Source organism: Lemur catta, chromosome 11 (genome assembly GCF_020740605.2).
Source record: "Lemur catta isolate mLemCat1 chromosome 11, mLemCat1.pri, whole genome shotgun sequence".
Taxonomy (NCBI): Eukaryota; Metazoa; Chordata; class Mammalia; order Primates; family Lemuridae; genus Lemur; species Lemur catta.
Genome location: NC_059138.1, coordinates 31,070,932 through 31,090,931, shown reverse-complemented (window position 1 = coordinate 31,090,931; position 20,000 = coordinate 31,070,932). Strand labels below are relative to the sequence as shown.

The following is a 20,000-nucleotide window of genomic DNA, read 5'->3' as shown; positions in this document are numbered from 1 at the left end:
GAGAAGACTTTATAAAAAAAATAATTATTTTTCTTTCCCAAATACTCTTTATTTTCAAAACAAACTTTGTTATTTGGACCTGCCTTACTTTTACCCCAACCATGACTGTTTTCTATACAGTACAGTTGAGATAATCAAGATATGTTAGTTAACAAAATTACTGGCTGGGAAGTTTGAATTTTTATTTTTTTCTGGAGAACAAGGCTGCCAAACTTAAGTCAGAAATATAATAGAGCACATTTTGTGCCTCATTAACTCCATGTAGCATTTACTGCTCTCCTAAACCACTGCTGCCTTATATGAAGAGATGACTTTAATGTATTTATCTACTATTGGCCCTTGAGTTTTGATTTCTGTAGTCAAGTATGTGCTAATTTCTGCATTCAAGAAATAGTAAATCCATTATGTTGTCATTTAATTAACTATGGTAATTTGTTATGTTAATTCATGGTGTTCTAGAAATTAACCATTAATTATTTCCTGATTGCATCAAATTGGTAATTGTGTTGTATATTTACATTTTTAAAATTTTATATGAATGTTGTTCTTCTTGGAAATGAAACCTTCACATAGCTAGAAACAGGTTTAGAGATCCTCAAGGTCATGGCTCACTTTGCCTGCACACCATAGTCTAAAGTTTCATTCCTTATATTCCAGGCCAAAGTTGATATGTAATATGTGGACAATGATATATTTGAACTCTCTTACCTCATTTCTGTGGCCTTAGATACATCCACTGTGGATTAGTAGTGTCAGACAACAAGCAAGAACATGTTTTTAGCTGAGATTATTGATACCTACATATTTTATATTGTGACTTATTTGATCATTTTTATATGTTTTTTTTCTTCCAGAAGCCCAACCTTAGTAAAAAATATACCCACCAGTTTAGGCTATGGAGCAGCTCTGAATGCCAGTTTGCAGGTAATATCATTAAGTGCACTTTTCCATTATTGTTACATTTGAATGTTTTGGGTTTTTTTTTTTCTTTTTTTTCTTTTTTGCATGGCTTTCTATTTAGGTAGGATTGTGATTGTTCTTAATAGTTGGTTTATCAACCAAGTAAGTTGTAGTACCTAGTACTGTAGAAAGCACTGGTTCTAATTCAAGCTACTTTTGATGTGAAGAAGCAAGAAGGACACCCTGTGGCAAAATCTGGAACACTCGTTTTTCCTGCAAATGCTAGATTGATAGAAGCTTTTGCAAATGCATGTGGCTATGCATTAATATTTATCCAGGCTGTCATAAATGATTTCACATCATAGTGTTGGGGAACATGGTGCTTGTGGCAAAAACTTTAAAGTTTAATTATAATATATAATTTTTATGCAGAGGAGGCAAATGTCAGGACTTCTTTATTTTGAGTTAAGTTCTGGTCATTTTTAAAAAGTAGAGCAACTGCTTATATTAAACTACAGTATTTTACTACATGAGAGAATTAAGCATTTAATTATGTAAAAGGTTGAAATATGAGTGAGAAAGTTTGCTGTGAGAGCTATTGTTGATATTTTCACATCATACTTAATTTCCTTGCATCTCTACCACAGTGGCCAATTAGGAATTTTTGTGTATCCCCATACATTTTATTTAAATGCTTCTCTAATATCTATATAATGATTTTGCTAAGGGAAGATAAATGTTTTAAAAATTATTTTAAAGGGCATTTTAAAAGTCATTTTACACCCTCTTCATTTCACCAGGCTGCCTTGGCAGAGAGCAGTTTACCTTTGCTAAGCAACCCTGGACTGATCAATAATGCATCCAGTGGCCTACTGCAGGCCGTCCACGAAGACCTCAATGGTTCTTTGGATCACATCGACAGCAATGGGAACAGCAGTCCAGGCTGCTCGCCTCAGCCGCACATGTAAGTGTGGTTAACAGACTCCCTAAAGGGAGGAACCTACGTTCACATGCTTCTAAAATTTAGTATTCTTCTGAAGTTTTTAATGTTATATAAGTTAAAAATACAAGTCTAAATGGAGTTAAACTGTACCATGTTCATATATGTAAAAGTACATCAAAATTAGTTTTAATACATCTTTTAGATTCTCTCAAATACCGTATAATTATTGTCCTAGCAGTCCTCTACAAATTCTTAGTACTACTAACATTCTCTAGGGCATAAAGCAGCAGCTAAGATGAATCTGCATCTTATGGGTCATTATCACAGTTTGGTTTGTATGGTGCAATAGGAATATTCATGATGGGATAAGTTGTTGTAATTTTTACTACTATTACAGGTCTCTAAACCATTTATGAACTATAGTCAAGATATTGCCCATTTTTATAAACCGTAAAATGCAAAGTTTAACTGTTACCCACAGTTTACATAGAAGCTAGTAAAGTGTAACTTTTTGCCTGTCTTATAAATCAGTGTAATTACATATTCAACTTTAATTACTGGTGCGTCTGTATTGGCAAGGTTTATATGTTATATTTTATGCAAGACTACGATTCCTATTAATATTTAGCAGCTAACTATATCATTAATTACTCTAAAATCTTTCCCCTACCATCTTTTTAATGGAGCTGAGAGAGTAGAAGTATTAAAAATTGATGTATTGTGGATTTCAGAAATGTGTATGACACTTTAAAAAATGCCTGGCCTTATTCAGTAGTGTCAAGCATATCAGTTTCTTGTTTACTAAAAAGTATTGACCCTAGTAGAACTTAGAATTCAGAGGGAAAAAATTAGAATCTGAGTAATGAAGCGTATACACCATTCAGCTGTTAGGAGGAGTTGTAACTTACATCCATACCTCCTAGAGTTAAGCATCATATACTTCTAATTTCAAGTTATTGAGATAAGATTAGTCCTTTCCTTCATTTTTATACTTTCTTTCTCTATTTTCCCATTAAATATCTGGTCAAAGATCTGAAAGAGAAATATGGCCTAAGTGCCCATTTTCATTTGACCTTTCACAAGATATTATTTTTGTTGACTTTTTAAAGATTTTATTCTATTTGACATATTAATGTCTTTAAGATCATATGCCTAATTGCTTTATAGCACTTTTACTCTATCACCTTTACAGAAAACACACTGTGAACATTAATGTGTTTTATCAGGTTCCAAACCATTACTTCTTCAAAATGGAAAAATTTGTCTTTTGGAAGTGTCTTTAGTTGTATTAAATAATACAAAAGAAGTAATAAAACTCGAAGTAGAAAGAACATGAATATATGCTCTTGAGAGTAGCAGTACTCTAAAACAAGGAAAGTGAGCAATCAGACAAAAGTTTTTATATCCCCGCTTTATCCTATCAGCCATGCAGTGGGTAGCTTGAGGCCTTTTACTTTCAGCAGTTCTCCTGAGTATGCTAATGCTCACTCCCTGTATAAAATGCTAAAACAATAAAACTTTAAAGAGCAAACAAGAGTTAGATCCTGTTTTCCCTTTTTTAAAAAAAGACCTATTTCCGAGAAATAAAAGATGTTCATATTAAAAGTGTTTAAGCTGTTGGTGCAACTCCCTGGGCTCATATGCAGTATATAGTGGTTGTTAAAAGCCATGTATAGAGGATATGTAAAGAAGTATTTTTTAAATGTAATTGTCCAGTGCTAAGAATATTAAAATAAAAAATTAATGATTTAATAAAATAGTTTATTAAACAATATATTTTAGAATGTGAAATAATAATTAGGCTAAATTATGACATTGTTAAGTTAGTAGTATTTTTCAAATGGCAATTGCTATTTCAGATTTTTCATTTTATTATTAATTTAATTAAAGTTTATGAAATATCTCAGAAATAATACTATGTGTAAAACAATATCTAAAAATTATATATTTAATGTCTGATGTACTGCTGCTATGAGTTTATAAAATTAAAATGTTCATAGCTAATATAGTACACATTTTATGCTTATATAAATTAGCATGTGACCAATGCCTACATTTATTTTCAATAGATAAAAGGAAAGCTTCCCTTGGCTTGTTGGAAACAGATTTCAGAAAAAATAAAAACTAGAAGGAGCCCAAATTTTATCTTTTTCTAAAGACATAAATTGTAATCAAATGTTTAATTATCTTGCTAAATATTGAGTCGATATTCATTCTTGTATCTGTTTCTGCTGCTATCATTAATTTTTGTTTATTAGATGTCAAATATTGATGGAATGTCACTTCAGGATTCTGTATCCTCACCTTTATAGAGTCTTAAGATGCTTGTACTTAAATAATCTTAAGCAATTTTGTATATTTTATGAGGCAAAAGGAATATTAATCTAATTCTCTCAATCAAAATTTGCTTGCATATAATTGAATGCATTTCAAAGTACTTTGGAAAGTAAACAAAAGTGAAAGGATTTTTGTAAGACATTTAAGTAGCACACTTATGCATCCTGAAATGAAATCATGGTACGTGTTGCTTTGGAGAGGGGTTTTTATGCTGATGCAATTGTAAACAGGAGACAGGAGGGCCTAGTGGTATCAGTACGTGGACTCTGGTGCCAGATTGTCAGGGTTCCAATTCCAGATTCCCCACTTAGTAGCTAAGTGGGATTGGGCAGTTAACATTTCCTTCTTCAGTTTTGTCAGCTGAAAATGAGGTAAGTAATAACAATACCTACCTCATAAGATTCTTGCAAATAAAATGAGTGCCTGGAACATAATAATTGCTCCTTGTGTCTCATAGTGTTGCCTATGTAGGTACTGATTTCTACTACCTCTTGTAATACCTCATTGTCAGTATAAATGAGACTATAAACAATATAAAATCTTTTTTTCTGTATTTTGCATCTTAATACTCTTTTTAAGGCACTCTATAAGTTTGCAGTTATTTTCCTTGACAGTCTTTTTTCTTTTTCTCTTATCTCCTCTTACAATTCATGAAGTAAGCATATCTATAAAAGTGAAACAATATAACACAGGTATTTATTATAGGGAGCATATTACTCAGAGTTAGTGAGATAAAGGATTCTTGAGATAAGAAAATGTTATCTGAAGTTGTAAGCAACGAACAATTCAAATAGAATTGTTCAGGAACTCGTGATATGTGCCTAGAAAACATTGAGTACTAGGCTTGACAGGAATTTAGAATATATAAAGGAAAATAGAATTTAGAATATAGGAAGTAGGATCAGACTGTTGAGTGACTTAAATATATATCAAGTTATGGTGTTTATTTCAGTTAATATGGGGCTTGTTAATGTTATGAGCTTGAATTTGACACATCAGAGCTTTGCTTTCAGAAGAGTAGTCTGAAAGTGTACTGAATGAACTATGACTTAATGAAACTCATGTGGTAGGATATTCTGGAATCGGGAGAGACTGGAAGCAGAGATTAATTCTTGGTCTGTAATGTCTGACTTAAGTACAGGACTGGGAGTAGAGAGCAAGAAATCCACACAAGAAGTGCTCTGAAAAACTAGAACAAGACAACTGATTGAATCCTGAGGACAAAGAAGAAAATTAGGAGAAATTATAGCCACTTTAAAAGTCAACAGAGAGAAATAGAAGATACAAAAAAACAGGTTCAAAAGGGAAAATGAGGAATTCAGAATTTTACCTGAGGAATCTAAGAACCTAAGTATCCTTAGATTCAGGGAGAAACACTGAAACTTGTTTTTGTTTAGTCTTTTTACTCAACTCCATGATAGTAAAATTCTACATGGTAGAATATGGGTACCTGAGGTTGGTAGAGATGTTCTAGAGCATTAGAAAGTATAGAATGGATATGGTATAGTGCTTCTTGTAAATTGTTTGTGAACAAGTGATGCCAAATTATCACTCATATTCCGTATTCCATATTTTAACCCTTCCCTTCCACTCTAATTTTTACTTTCATAGTGCCCTGAATGAATGCTTTTGCCAAACTAGTGCATTTATTTTGCCTCAAACTATTTGCCTTTCTGCTCTTTCCTTTTTCAGCTTCTCCTCTGCTTTCACTTAACTTAATTCCACCTTTCCTATATTATAGGACTAGTCCTATTTTTCCTGGAGGCTTTCCCAAGTAATTTTGCTGTTAGGACATGCACTCTTCTCCATACCTCAAAAGAACTTGCTCCTTAATACCATTATTTGGAACTAACACTTTGTGTGTATGTGTGAATGTGTGTACATACGTGCATGCACATGTGTTCATACATACACGAATGCTTAATTTGCAGATATCTCCAGCTTAATGGCAAGTCCCTTAAGGACAGAGACTATGTTTTCCGTATTTGATAGTATATGAAAGCCCTAACACATTCTACTATATCAAGTAAGCATTCAGTAAAAGTATAATATTATGAAGAATCAAATGGACATGACAGTTAATTAGAAATGATTTGACTTCATAAGGTGATACCTATAAGAGTAAAATCCACGATGCTCTTAGAATCCTGAAGAAGGGAGAACAAAAGAGATTTTAGAAAGAACAGATAACTAAATATAATGTTTATCTTTATGAGGGAGCTAAGATATTTTTCTAAATATTGGTAGAGTGCACTTCTTAAATTTTATTTTTAATTTCAATTATTTAATTAATATGTATTTTATAACCATCCAAATTTATGTGAGTAGAAAGTGGCAGCCCCCTTCACCTCATTTGTGATTATCCTCCCAGACTTTGTTAAATTTTATCTGTCTTGTTGAAAGCAAAATGAAAAATAAAGATTGAAATTCATGCAATATAAATCAGATGAATGTTCAAGAGTATTACAGCAAAAAGTAGGAAAGGTTTAAAGTCAGGTGAAATTTTATAGATTCTACACAATAATTTTTGAAACTTTGACACTTTTCAATCAAGCACTTGTTGATTCAAAGTAAATATTTGATTTTTTAAAATTGTTATTATTGATTGCTGTTCAAAGAGTTGTAGAACTATCCATGGTATGAAATGTAAAGTATACTTCCTTTAAATGTCCGAGCTGAGTATCATTATAATTTATAATACTCTTCCCTTTTGCACTTCAATGCCAATATTCCCTTATTATTTGGCTTTCCAGAGTTCGATAGAATATAGATAAAAATTATTTTAGCTTCCTATTTTATATAGACATTTACCTCTAAAAAACTACTTAAAAAGTTAGGATTGATGTTGTGCTTAAGCAGAAATAATTTAAACTTACTTTCTTCTCCCATGTGTTAGACTTAAATGAACAAAAAAGAGAAGAAAACATTTGGACTAGACCTGGAAGGTGAACTCATACTGACAGAATCAATCCATTTCCTGTCTCCTTCCCAACCTAAGGCAAAAAGAGGAATTTAATGATGTGCCCACCATGTTTAGTTCAACTCGGTTGTTTCTTCTCTATTAAGCAATTATTTCTCCTCACTCACAATAAGTTTGCTCAGATTTGCCTTTTTCTTCCTCTTATAAAATGTTAAATGAGATTCCAATTTTCATATTTTAAAATTTTGTTTCTAGAGATCAAAATGAATGTTCTTCCCGTGCTGGTTTTGTATGGAGGGCTTTACGCACAAAGCCTCCCATTGTCATGGCGTTCTTCTCTCTGATTATTAGAGTCTCCTACTGTTGAGTTTTCAGATCATTTCTTATGTGCCATTCCTGAATCCTCTTAGCCTCTATGTCATTGCAAAGTTCTACTTGCTAAATATTCTATACTAGTTGCAGATGATTATTATTTTCTCCCTCTTATTAAGGCAAATATTTGAAGTCTGAGAGGTAACAGTCTTTTATACAGAATGTTAACATATTGGATATAAGACTTGAAAATAAATATGTTGTGCCCTTATGTAGCCAAAACCTTAGGGTAAGGAACTAAAAGACTGAGATATCATTTAAAAGGAGTAGTGTAGTATTATTTCAGGATTTCAATAGAGATTATATTTTTTTAATTAACATGTCAAACCCGTATTCTACATGCCCCAAAACTTTTTATATATCACATGTCCCAGTCATCTTTACAATATCCTCTGCTTCTTGAGAACCTCAGTTGTTAAATCATTCCAATATTACACTTCAGCCTCTCTTGTCAATAATAATTTGTCTCCACAGACAGCTAAAACAGACTTCCAGACCCCTACTTTTTAAACAGTATTGAAAGTCTAAACTGTGGATCATCATAAAACATAATGAAAATATTCACATATATAATATTACCTTTTTTCCTTCTATTCTCTTTGGCTGCCTTAAAATTTAAATTGCTATTTGTAGGCACGTGTAGAATTTGCAGGTCCTATACCTTTTGGTTGGTGATATTTTATATAAAATCCCTACAGACCTTAGATCTCTCTGTGGACAAAAGCATTTGAAATTGGAGTGGCTCTGTATTTCACAGCAAAGCAGTTGAAAGTGACTGACAACTTGAGCAAGTGAAATGCTCTCTCTCATTGTTTTCATTCCTGTTAAGCCTGCACTATTTTTGCTGATGTTTTGGATCATTATGTTGCATTATGAAACTCTAAACATAAAAGCATTTTTATTTGGTCTCATGTACGTTTTCACAGATTTTCTAAATAACAATTTTTCAGTCACCTTCAATTTTTTTCCCTACCATTTCTGGGCCTCTTCTAATTTTTGTTCTGATTTAATTCCATTTTTATTTAATCTCTAAAGTTTTTCATTAACTTTGCTAGTTAGCTTTGAGATCTCTTTCCAAAGTGATTGTACAGAACTTATGATTATGCCAGCTCTTTATCATCTCATCTTTTTTTTTTTTAAGTGCTACAAGTATGGATCAGTAGCTGCTGTTCTTTTTTACATTATTCCAGGCCCCATATGTGGCACTTACAACTCATTCCAGTTCCTCTTAATAAAAAGATCCTCCTAGAGATACAGTGCCTTCAGCTAAAAAGTGTTGTATCCCCACCGTGCCAATTGTGGACATTTGTGGGTTCCTATAGGGTTTTGAAGGATTTTTATAGAACCGTACAGATGATATCTGACATCCGTGGTGTGAATTCCCACAATTTAGGCAAAGCGTGTCAGAAAACTTTTAGCTGACAGTTTTGTAGCTTACTGCTTCTGTTTTATATCTAAAGAACATAACTTTATTAGAAGATACATCTTCATTTGCACTAATACTATTTAAGCCTTAAAAATTTCTTTTCTCTAAGGGTCGAAAAGTCATTGAATTGTTAAAGAATGAATATTGCTTCGGTCTAGTTTTTTTCTGCTTCTAGTACGAGGGAAAAAAATAAAGCTTTAACATACCCTTATGGTATTTTAATATCAGCTTTTGACAGGGCTTGGGAAGTGGATGTATATTTGGTAACTATAGGCATTTTATTAGTGAAGATATTTATTTTATAAAGTCAACTATCATTTCAAAATATTAATTTATGTGACGGGAATTTACATGGTAAGAAGTTGTTTTAATATATGTTAAAATTATGTCCATTTTGACTAGCAGAATTTAAAATTTACCATGTAATTACCACATTGTACCTGAATATTGCAACACCAACAAACACAGTTTAAAACGCAGGGTTACTATATTCCAAAGCAGTTTCTATCATTAGGATAGAATTAAATAATTTATGTAATTTATATAAGCAATAGATGACCAAATAGTATAACTGGTAGAAATGAACATTCTTTAGTTTGCTCAACATCTTTATTTTGAAGACAAAATGGAGTAACATCAACAAGGTACTTAAAAGGCAGGAGAAAAAATAGTTATTGGTCACACACTGTTATCTTACTATTGTTAAATATATATTTGCAGCATTAAATCTAAGGTCCCTTTTGTTAATTAGCAAGTCAGAGAAGGACATAACGCACTACATTTAGAATAAAAGGTACATACTATTTTACTCCCTATTACATTCTCATTTTTAGAACTCACAGAGCAGAACTAAGCATAGTTCAGAAGAAAACTGGTGTTTAAGGTCTATAGCTTAAATTGAACAAAAGAATAATTTCAGCACAGCACATATGCAATCCAGGTAGAAAACAGTTTCTGTAAAGATATCCTAAGAGACAGCTTCACCAATACCCAGCAGTGGATGGGGAACATTCCGTCAGGGCCGTTTGGTAATGGAAAGTAGACAACAGAGCAGAAAAATGGGTGAGCCACATTCAAGAGGCCTAGCCACAGACATAGGGCCCAACAATAGCACTTCGAGGTCAAGCTCTTCAAGGAGCCGGAACCCAAGTTATCTAACAGTGATTAGAGAGACACTGGGACATAGACCCCATTTACTCATGTTACCCATCCCATTTCTGACTGAAACTTTGTCCAAAGAATAAAGCAAAACCCACAGCTTGGGGATTAATGGTTCAAAGGGGAATTGGAACAGCAGCAGTGCTGACTTAATGCCCGAGAGTCAAGATGTAATTTAGACTTTCCCTTTATTTCTCTGGCCAACAGATTCAAAATATAAAGGTCCTTAGATCTAGAGCTGCATGTGTATTGAAATTTTTCATTTATGAGACACAACATAGAATGGTACCAATTGTATGTCAATGGGCAATTAATTTGATTCTGAGATTGGGTACAATATATTTGTACTCATCGATGATCAGAGTAATTACATCCATATTTTCATTTTATTACAACTGTTTTGGCCACATCTATCACTTTCGTAAATTCAAATAGAGTGGTAAATCTTAAAGAATTTTTTTTTTGGTTTTTTTTTTTTAATCAGCACTACAGCAAAACTATCTGAAATCATTTGGGAGTGAGCCTTTAAATCATGTAAAATCCAGTTTCTTTAAACAATGTTGCATAAATTTAAATAAATTGCAATATTAATGTTGAAGGTAAGAGCAGGAAATCTAAGAGAAATTTTGATATGATATACATATATATACATGTAGTTTATAAAATTGTGTTTCATTAACCTTAATCCACCTTTTGATTATATTTCTTAGAACTGGTATTGACTTTAAACGGAACTTTGGAACTCCCCCTTGGGGTCGGATCTATTGAGACATAAGATAGAATTATAAACTGCATCATTAAGAATAGAAATATGTCTTAGAAAGAAAATTTCTGTTATAATTATCTAAAAATAATATTCCTTTGCAATCAAATGCTAAATGGCTATATTTTTTAGAAAATGGAATAAGGAAGAATAAGATTTGTTAAATATATTAATATTAAAGTTGTATCATGGCTTTAAGATGAAAATTAAAACTTATTTGGCTGTTGTCTTTAGCCAGGGAGAAAAGGTATGGGAAATTTAGTGGGGTATTTTTTACTTATATCCTGGATAAAGCCAACTATACAAGGTAGATATGGAATGGGGAGTCATTTGTTCACTCCAATTTTTGAATCCCCTTTTCATAGTTTGCACATTTATGTAAGAAGGAATATTTTCCTTTTCGTAAAGAGATAAGGAGGATTTTTATTTCTGTAGAATCGAAGTGATGGTTCTGAGTACTGTCCTAGTGGCAGCAGCTATGTGCAAACTGATTCAAATGAAAACGAAGATCAATTCATTCAACAGTAGAATTTGTGTGTCAAATATTCTTTAAATCTACAAAAGAGAAAATCTTGAAAGATAAGAAATTGGAATAAAGCTGAACCATGTAAGTGAACCTCTTTTATAATTTCTTAGTTGACAAAATAAGAGCAAAATTTTCATCCCTAGTTGTTTTTAATTACCTATCCTTCTATTCACTTATATAATTAAGAGAATTAGATATTTCTCTAAAGTGTGCTTAAATTTAGAATATAAAATCCAAATTTTTGTGGGAAAAATTTGGTAAATCATTTCAAAATAATATTTTAAGTTGAATAAAATAATTTATTTATGACTATATACATAACTTTATTTAATTACTCACATTATCCTGAGACCAGCTCTCATGTTAAAAAGTACTAACAAAATGTTTTCTTTTAAATGTAAACTTTTCTATTTAAATCTTTAATGCCACTTATATTAGCTTATTTCTGTGATATGTTTAATAAACAAATACTTCATAAATGGGAAAACAAAATGTTTCTCTAAAAGTTACGTAGATATAAGAAACATGAACTGTTTCTCATTTCAATCTGATTTTATACAAATGGAGATAGATAAACTTGCAGTTTTTGTGAATCTACTGTCAAATCCCAAATACAATTATATCATTTCCTTTTACATATACTAGAAGGAAATGAGTAAATTGAATAATCTTCATTTTTATAGGTTTGCTAAGTGAGCATCAATTATTTTACTACTTTTCCTATGAAATTTAGTCTTTGAAAAAATGACATTTTTTGGTATTTCCTGTTTGATGTGATTATATCTTCCAAGCTATCATCAGTCAATAGAAGTTAGCTATTCAACTTAACAAACAAAAACAAAAATTGAGCCTCATGAAATGAAACCTATCCTAAAGATTCCTGTGCTTATATTTTGGAATTCATTTTATATCTTCAAAACACCAATATTTATATAGTAAGCATGAGGGTTTTGCCATTTGCAAAGTGGAACTAATTGAAAGAAAATTGATTCAAACACATATGAAATTAATAGTTAAAATGCTAATCATATGCTTTGATTATTTTAAATGGTTAGATACTAATAGTGATCATTATTCATTCAACAGCCTTTTGCCAAGTACTAAATAGAGATTGTAGATGGTTAAAAGAAAACCTTATCTTGTCCTGACATTTTCTTTTACCTAGAAAATTGTTGATGCTATTTTGTGAAATAGTCAAAACATACGCAGATCAATGGAGAGCATATGACTATAGCAATAGTCTATTCTGATATTTTTAAATGTTATTAATCAACAATTAGGACCTAACAGTAAATAAGAGACAAAGAAAATTTGTATGATTGTAAACATTTTCTATTAGAGTTAATTAATGTATTCCACATAAGTTAAAGATATCCAAACTACAAGTGAGTTGAAATAAGGATCAAGACATTTTAAAATCAAAGGCTTCACCAAGTCGATATTGAGTAGAAAATAGATGCATGGTTTAAGGACTACACATATTTCAGTACATTCAATGTGTTTCTTAAAGTACTGTGTGTATAAGTTCATTTTATTGGATAAAAATTACCATACTGGGTCAAATAAAATCAGTTTCCATAGTAAAATTGAAGCATCAGAGCCCTAACACTGTTTCTGAAGATAGCTTTTTAAGTATTATCTGGAGAGTAACATTTTTTTTTTTATGGTAATGATGCGCTATTACTGATAGAAGTATGTTATAGCCTTCAGGTGTGCTAGAGCAAGGGAAAAGGTTAAAAAATCATTTTTATGGGACTTTTAAAAAGATTTATCTTTTTTTATAAAAATATGCTTATTACTCTTACTAGATATACTATGTTAAATGTATTGAAAATTTTCTCAAATATCTAGGATTATAAAAAGAAAACTTGTAAAAGAAGTGCCTATAATGAGTAAAGCACATAAAAATAATTTTAATCTAGGTGATCATTTAGTATTGACTTGTAAATGTTTGCTAAAATCAACCTTATGTTGCCTGAAATTGCCTATATTGTAGACATGGGCCATAAATCATAAGATTTTCTTCACAGCATTTGTTGACACCAATAAAAAAATTTAAGACAAAATTTTTATTGTTAGATTCATGACATTGGTAAATGTTGTATTTCTAAAAAGTCCTGATCAAATTTACATTGTGCCACTGAATCATGAATGGTGACAATATGTAAATATTTTAATCATCACATTTAGTAATATCTAAATAAGCAAAGAAGAGAAAACACTATTGTAATTCTACCATCGAATGTCTATTGGGTTAAATAGATTTTGAACATTTCAGTTTAAGAAAAGTTTATTCATAGTACCTTTTTATTGAAGAAAAACAGGAACAGTTTATAGCTGAGGTCCCCAACCCCTGGGGGCAGACCAGTACTGGTGGGTGGCCTGTTAGGGAACCCCCAGGCTGCACAGCAGGAGGTGAGCGGCAGGTGAGCCAGCAAAGCTTCACCTGTATTTACCACCACTTCCCATGGCCAGCATCACCGCATACGTTCCACCTCGTATCAGATCAGCAGCAGCATTAGATTCTCACAGGAGTGCGATCCCTACTGTAAACTGGGAACCCTACTGTAAGCTGCGCAGTAGGAATGCAAGGGATCTAGGTTGCGTGCTCCTTATGAGAATCTAATGTCTGATGATCTGAGGTGGAGCCGAGGCGGTGATGCTGTGCTGGGCAGTGGTGCAAATACAGATTATCACTAGCAGAGGGTCTGACTGCACAATAAATGTAATACACCTGAATCATCCTGAAACCATCTCTCCCCTTCCTTAGTCCGTGGAAAAATTGTCTTCCATGAAACCATTCCTTGGTGCCAAAAATGTTGGGGACCACTGGTTTATAGGACCTTTTGCTTAGTCTTGAATAAGGAGACAGTGAATACAATTTATATTCCTCCAGGGAATATACTGTCTGACCGCCATCTAAAACGATAAACTTTCCCATTGTAATTTGACTCTTTGCTTTAGGGTGTAGGCAAACATTAACATTTTTTGCCTTTCTTTGGTGCCTTAGCTACTTATAAATTTCACAACAAAAGAAGCAGCACATTTCTTTAGGCAACAAATCAGTCTATCATTGTAGCTAGTTCTCTGTGTTTTTGGTGTATATCATTATTGAGGGTGGCTATAAAACTGAGAAATTAAACTAGAGTATAAAAACAACTGCTACTTTGCAGTTCCTTCAAGTAGAGGTTTGAAAGGTTGAATGGTCCAGAGATGAGTGTTTCATTCATTTAAGTTGAATAAGCATTTATTAAGCACCTATTTCGTGCAACACACTCTGCTAGAAACTGGGGTATGATCTGTATCTACAGAGGTAAAACTCTAACAGAGGGATAAATACATAGATAGTGATACAGACCAAGTGAAAGTATGAAGAGAGTTGTAAACAAATTGTGAAGTCGAAGATGTAAGCATACACATGCACAAAGGCAATTAGAAAAACTTCATGGAGGGTGTAGCTTTGTGTTAGGCTTAACATGGAGTCAATTTTTAGGTTGAACTTTATGAAATTATTGACATTTGACTGTTTTTTGCCTACAAAAATAGCAGTCTTAAATGTATTAACCTAGTGTTAGGCAGAGATGAGAAAAGACAGGATAGATGCGACGGATCTGAGGATATGAGCAAAGATGACTAAAGCATGGATCTCATTCAAAGAATAGATAATAACTTTTTTTTTTTTGCCTCAGCAATGGGCAGTCTACCTAGAGAGGAATACCTACAGGATGCGATTGGACAGGGGTTCAGGAGCCATGTCTTACAGTCTGTTAATCTCCAAGCTGATGGTATGTTAGGGGCATTTTAAAAATTCACCAGTTATTTGGAGATGCTCCGCAAGACCCTCAAGGGTATATGTTACCTACTTTTAAAAAGGCTTACCTCTTTCCTTTATTGCTACTCCTCTCTGGAAATAGATTATTTTTTTTTCACTTGAGAAAGTAGCGACACTTTATGCCCTTCTATTGTTTTAAAATATATTTTTTCTTTAAAATGATATAAGAAAACAGACAAAAAATTAAAAATAAATGAAATTTCCAGATCCCAAGTATCAATATTATTGTGGCCATTACTACTAATAACATTTTAATCACAAAGAGAACTGTGGTGAAATCCGTTTTCAACATCTTTTCATCTTCACTTTCTAATATCCAAGCTTTCTGAGATCCACTTCCCCTCCTCCTCGAGCAATTAAAACAACAAATATAAAAATTCATCAAAATTGCGTGAGAGTTATGAAAAGTTCAGGTATGTTTTAATTTTCAGTATTTTGACAAAGATTAGGGATCTTCTATCTCCTTGGTAGAGTATAAAAGGGAAATACTTCACACATATATAAATTTAAGAGTAATACACACAAAATCTTTTACTCCATAACCTATACCCTGAATTCTTCACTTCTCTCCACTGTTTCTATCCTTCTACCTTAGTTCTAAGAATCATTTCCTCATTACATTGTTTTAGTGAGCTCCTGACTGGTAACCCTACCTCCAGTGTCCTACACTCAGTCTACACTTTGCAAATTAACTTTCCTAAAACCTTTTTATCTTTTCATTCTTCTGCCCCAAAACTATCAATAGCCCTTCAGCTGGTAGAGATTAAATTTAAACTTTCTGAAATGCATCAAGGCCCTTCATCATCTGACCTTGTTCTACTTTTCTAACATTGTTTTTTATTAACACCCCTCCTTCCCTCATGGCCTCAATGTACTCTCAGCATTTCCATAACACATCTAAGATTCTCCATTTTCCCCATTTCCACTCAGAATGTCCTTTGTCTCCTCTCTGTATAATCAAAGTTTTCCCATATGTCAAAGCCTACCTGAAGCGATACCTCCCTCTTTCATAGAGCACTCACTATTGCATTGTCAGAATTTGTCTCCCCTTGCATAACACTTCATCTACGATGGCAATGATCACATTCTGCCTTGTATCAAAGTTATTTGTGTATATGTCTTACTTCCTCTATTAGACTGAAAACTCCATGAGAAAAGGAACCCTTGTCACTATAAGCCCCTAGACCAATGGTTTATACACAGTGTCTATTGGCTGGATTTTTTTTCCCCCGCTTCTAAGAAGAAGTAACTTTTATCCTCCTAAAAGTACTTTGATTTTAGTTATTGACTTTGCACCTCCTTCAGAATAATAACAGACTTTCTGTCTCTCCATCATTAAATAGTTCTGTTCCTTTAATTATAAAAGAAGTTCCAGATATCTTTCTAATTCTCCCCAGAGCTAATCTTATCAAGTTAGGAGATGGCTATGCCTTCTTAAGCAAGAAACATAAAGCAGTGCTATTCTGCAGTAAATAGTAGGTAGTGGACTCAAAAGAAATAATTGAATTAGAAGTCTTCTGTTTCATGGACAGAATTAGTATTTTTTCCTCCTTTTCATTCCTAAGTTTTTAAAAAACTAAGTCCTTGATGTTTCAAATGTTTTCATCTGCGTTATTCCTGGGAACAACTAATTCTATTTGTTTAAAGTAGTTTCCACTTTGTTTAGTATTAAGGGCTTTAGCAAGGACTGAAGTTTAATCTGTAAAAAAAACCTCAAATTCTGAAGCTGAAGAAAGTAGTGCACAAATTTCAAACCAGTTGGGGAAAAATGATGTGATGAATATCTGAACCATCTAGAATTAGATTTTCGAATCCTGAAAGGGTTTTATCACCAGAATAGTCAAAAATTTCTCTCTTATGTCCATCTGAACTTGCTCTTACTTTACTGTCTTTAATGAATTCCATTAGGAATACACATGTTATTTTAATGCTGTTAGAGCATTAGAAATCTTCTTAGTGGCAAATAATCATTCTCCGCTGTTAACTCTTTCTGTATCACTTAATTGCCACTTATGACACTTAGAACTGGCCATCTTGTAGTTTTTGAGTATATACTCCTCTCATGCTAGAGTACACATTCTTTGATACACATTAAAAGTCTCACAGTGCCTTCAGTAGGGGAGATACTCAATAAATTTTTGTTAAGTTAATGATTGGCAATAGGAGATAATGTAATATGTTATTGGATTTTCCCATCAAAGTGAGATTGATGCTGTCTGCATCGTTACAGATACAGGGGACTTTACTCAATCCACAGTTTAAAGGAATTTCTGGCAGAAAAAATTATTTTCTAACAGGCATATGTATATATAGTGCTGCATCTCTTAAAATTTTTATTGTTTGGTCATTTTAAATCCATTTAAGATTTCTCTAGCCGAATATATATTATCAGAATTTCATAAGCCCCAACATACATAGCAAATGTGATGTAGGCCTGGCCCATTCAATGCATGTATGTTAATGATTTTAATGACAAGCTAATGATGAGGACTGTGATGGATGATTGAGGAGAATAAATGTAGGCGCTCTTTGTACAAAGCATTTCAGGGGTGGCCCTTCTGCTTTGAAATTCACTTTCCAATGTTGATCTAAATGAAATCTGAGACATTACCTGGACTTTTGGCTTAGTATTTTGGTGATCCAAAATGTGTTGGTAAGTAAGTTTTTGAAATAATTATAGCAATACGTTATGTTATTTTGTGCCTTTTATTATTTTAAATATACTTTTAAGGAAATATAGGTAATCGTTAATAACGCTAATGCCTGTCATTTGATATGTGAGGCAAATATGTCTTAGTTTTATGACTTTTCTGATACGGTAATAAAATCCTACTTTAGGGAGTGGGAGTGAAACATTTTTAGAGATAATTAAGCTCATACAATGTTTAAAAATTATTGTTTATACCATATCTTCTTTAAAAAAATATATAAAGTTATGATTGTATCATGACTGTATCTAATGTTTATTGGTCACTTATGACCCAGGCACTGTTTCAGGTATTTTCCATATATACAAAATAATTTCACCCTCAACAAATGTATAAAGTAGGCACTTTTTTTGTCCCTGCACTATGAGTAGAGAGCGGTTAAGTAGCTTCCCCAAGGTCACATAGCTAGGAAGTAAAAGAGGCAGACTTCAAACCCGAGCATTTTATCCTCAAAGCCCACTATATTCTTAACCACTTAACCACTGCTGCATGACTAAAGATTATAAATGAGGTGCCTAAACTATTCAGTATTACTTTATGCCACACTTACAAGTTAATCAAAATACTAAGTACATAAAATTTATCGTGCTAAATTACACCCTTATAATTAAAAACCTTTAGGTGATTCCACCTGAGGAGAGGATCCATAATAAAGAAATGGTGAGCAGGGAAGAAAGAGGGAGTTTCTTTAAAGGGATTGTTTTATTTTATTTGAATTCTCAGGGATGTTTCCGTGGTGGAAGGAAGCATCTTTCCTGGAAGGAAACCTAATTCTCCTATGATGGTATAACACATGGCACCTCGAAGAATTTGGAAAAATGAACACCACAGAGATATCCACTTTTTCTTTCAGAAATAAATTAAATGGCTCTCATATCCTGTAATGGGGACAAGAAGAGAAAAATATTGCTAATGGCCATAAGAAGAGACTAATTCCCTATTCATCTTGCAACCCACAAAAGGCATGTGGTTTCATTGTGTTCCATTTCTTTTGAATTGGCATACAGCATGACAAGTGAAAACATGGAGCACTTTGAGTTCCAAAAATAAGAAACCTAATAAAAATAGAGATAATTATAATAGAAATTTTAATTTTTTTTTAAAGGATTCCACCAATAGGTGCTATCACTTTCAAGCAGTTTTATTCTCTGGGATGCTCAAACTTCTCTTACTACTTTTTATTTCTTTCTCTGATACTGTATTGGTGGCAATTAGATCTTTTAAAAAATGAACATTAGTAATGATTGACTTTTGTTTGGTTTATTGTAGTAAATTGACAGCCTAACACTGTAGGCATTAAGGAAAATTTTATTTACGTCTTTCCTAGCTCTGATACCTTTTTCACTACTTCTGAATGAAAAGAATTCCAAGAATATTTAATTCCAAAGAGAAATTTTTCCTTTTAGAATTAGTGTAAATGAAACTCTTAATAACTCGATGGCACATAATTTATTCAATCAACATGTGGTTACTGGGTGCTTGCTATGTGTAAGGTCTCCTAATCTGTGAAGTTCACAGTCCAGTTGGCAAGACAAGGTACAACTACCACTAGAAAGAGTTAAGTGACATTGTATGTGATTAAGACAACATGGGACAGCAGAAATAACAAGGTTCCAAGAAACATTCTTGAGTCCAGCATGTGTGTTAGTCCTGGTTGTGCCTCTATTGAAACACTTGGAAAGTCACTTGTTTTCTGATATGAAAAATGGGCACATTAAATAAGAATATCTTTTTGTTTGGTACAGTTTTAGGATTCTAAGATTTTGTAGTTTTGAGCATCAGAATTATCAACAAAAATGCTTCGGAGCGCTAAAGTAGAAAATCAGTGCACGTTGGACAGGTCAAACAAAGCCTTTAGGGAGTATACATGGTATGAGTTAGTCCTTGTATGGTAGACAGGATGTGAATAGGTAGAACAAAGTAGAAGGGACTTCCAGGTTCTGTGTGCGCATGGAGATTTGATAGGGGAAGCACAGACTGAGCCAGCATGAAGAATGACTTGGAGCAGGAACTGAGCACAATGTTTCTAAGATGATGTTTTGAGTCTGGAATAGAAGTTATTCAGAAATACTGTTGTACATAGGTAGGTTGAGGCCAGATCATAGGTTTTTGAGA

The 20,000-nt window shown here is 32.8% G+C and overlaps 1 protein-coding gene across 1 annotated transcript in view; it reads left to right on the top strand.

Moving 5' to 3' along the window:
• The window catches only part of FOXP2 (forkhead box P2), a 240,636-nt gene that overhangs the window by 214,921 nt on the left and 5,715 nt on the right, over positions 1–20,000 (top strand). The window contains exons 14-15 of the mRNA XM_045564484.1: positions 855–924; positions 1,701–1,864. Of these exons, the coding sequence (XP_045420440.1) occupies positions 855–924; positions 1,701–1,864 (234 nt within the window). The remainder of the gene's footprint in view (positions 1–854; positions 925–1,700; positions 1,865–20,000) is intronic.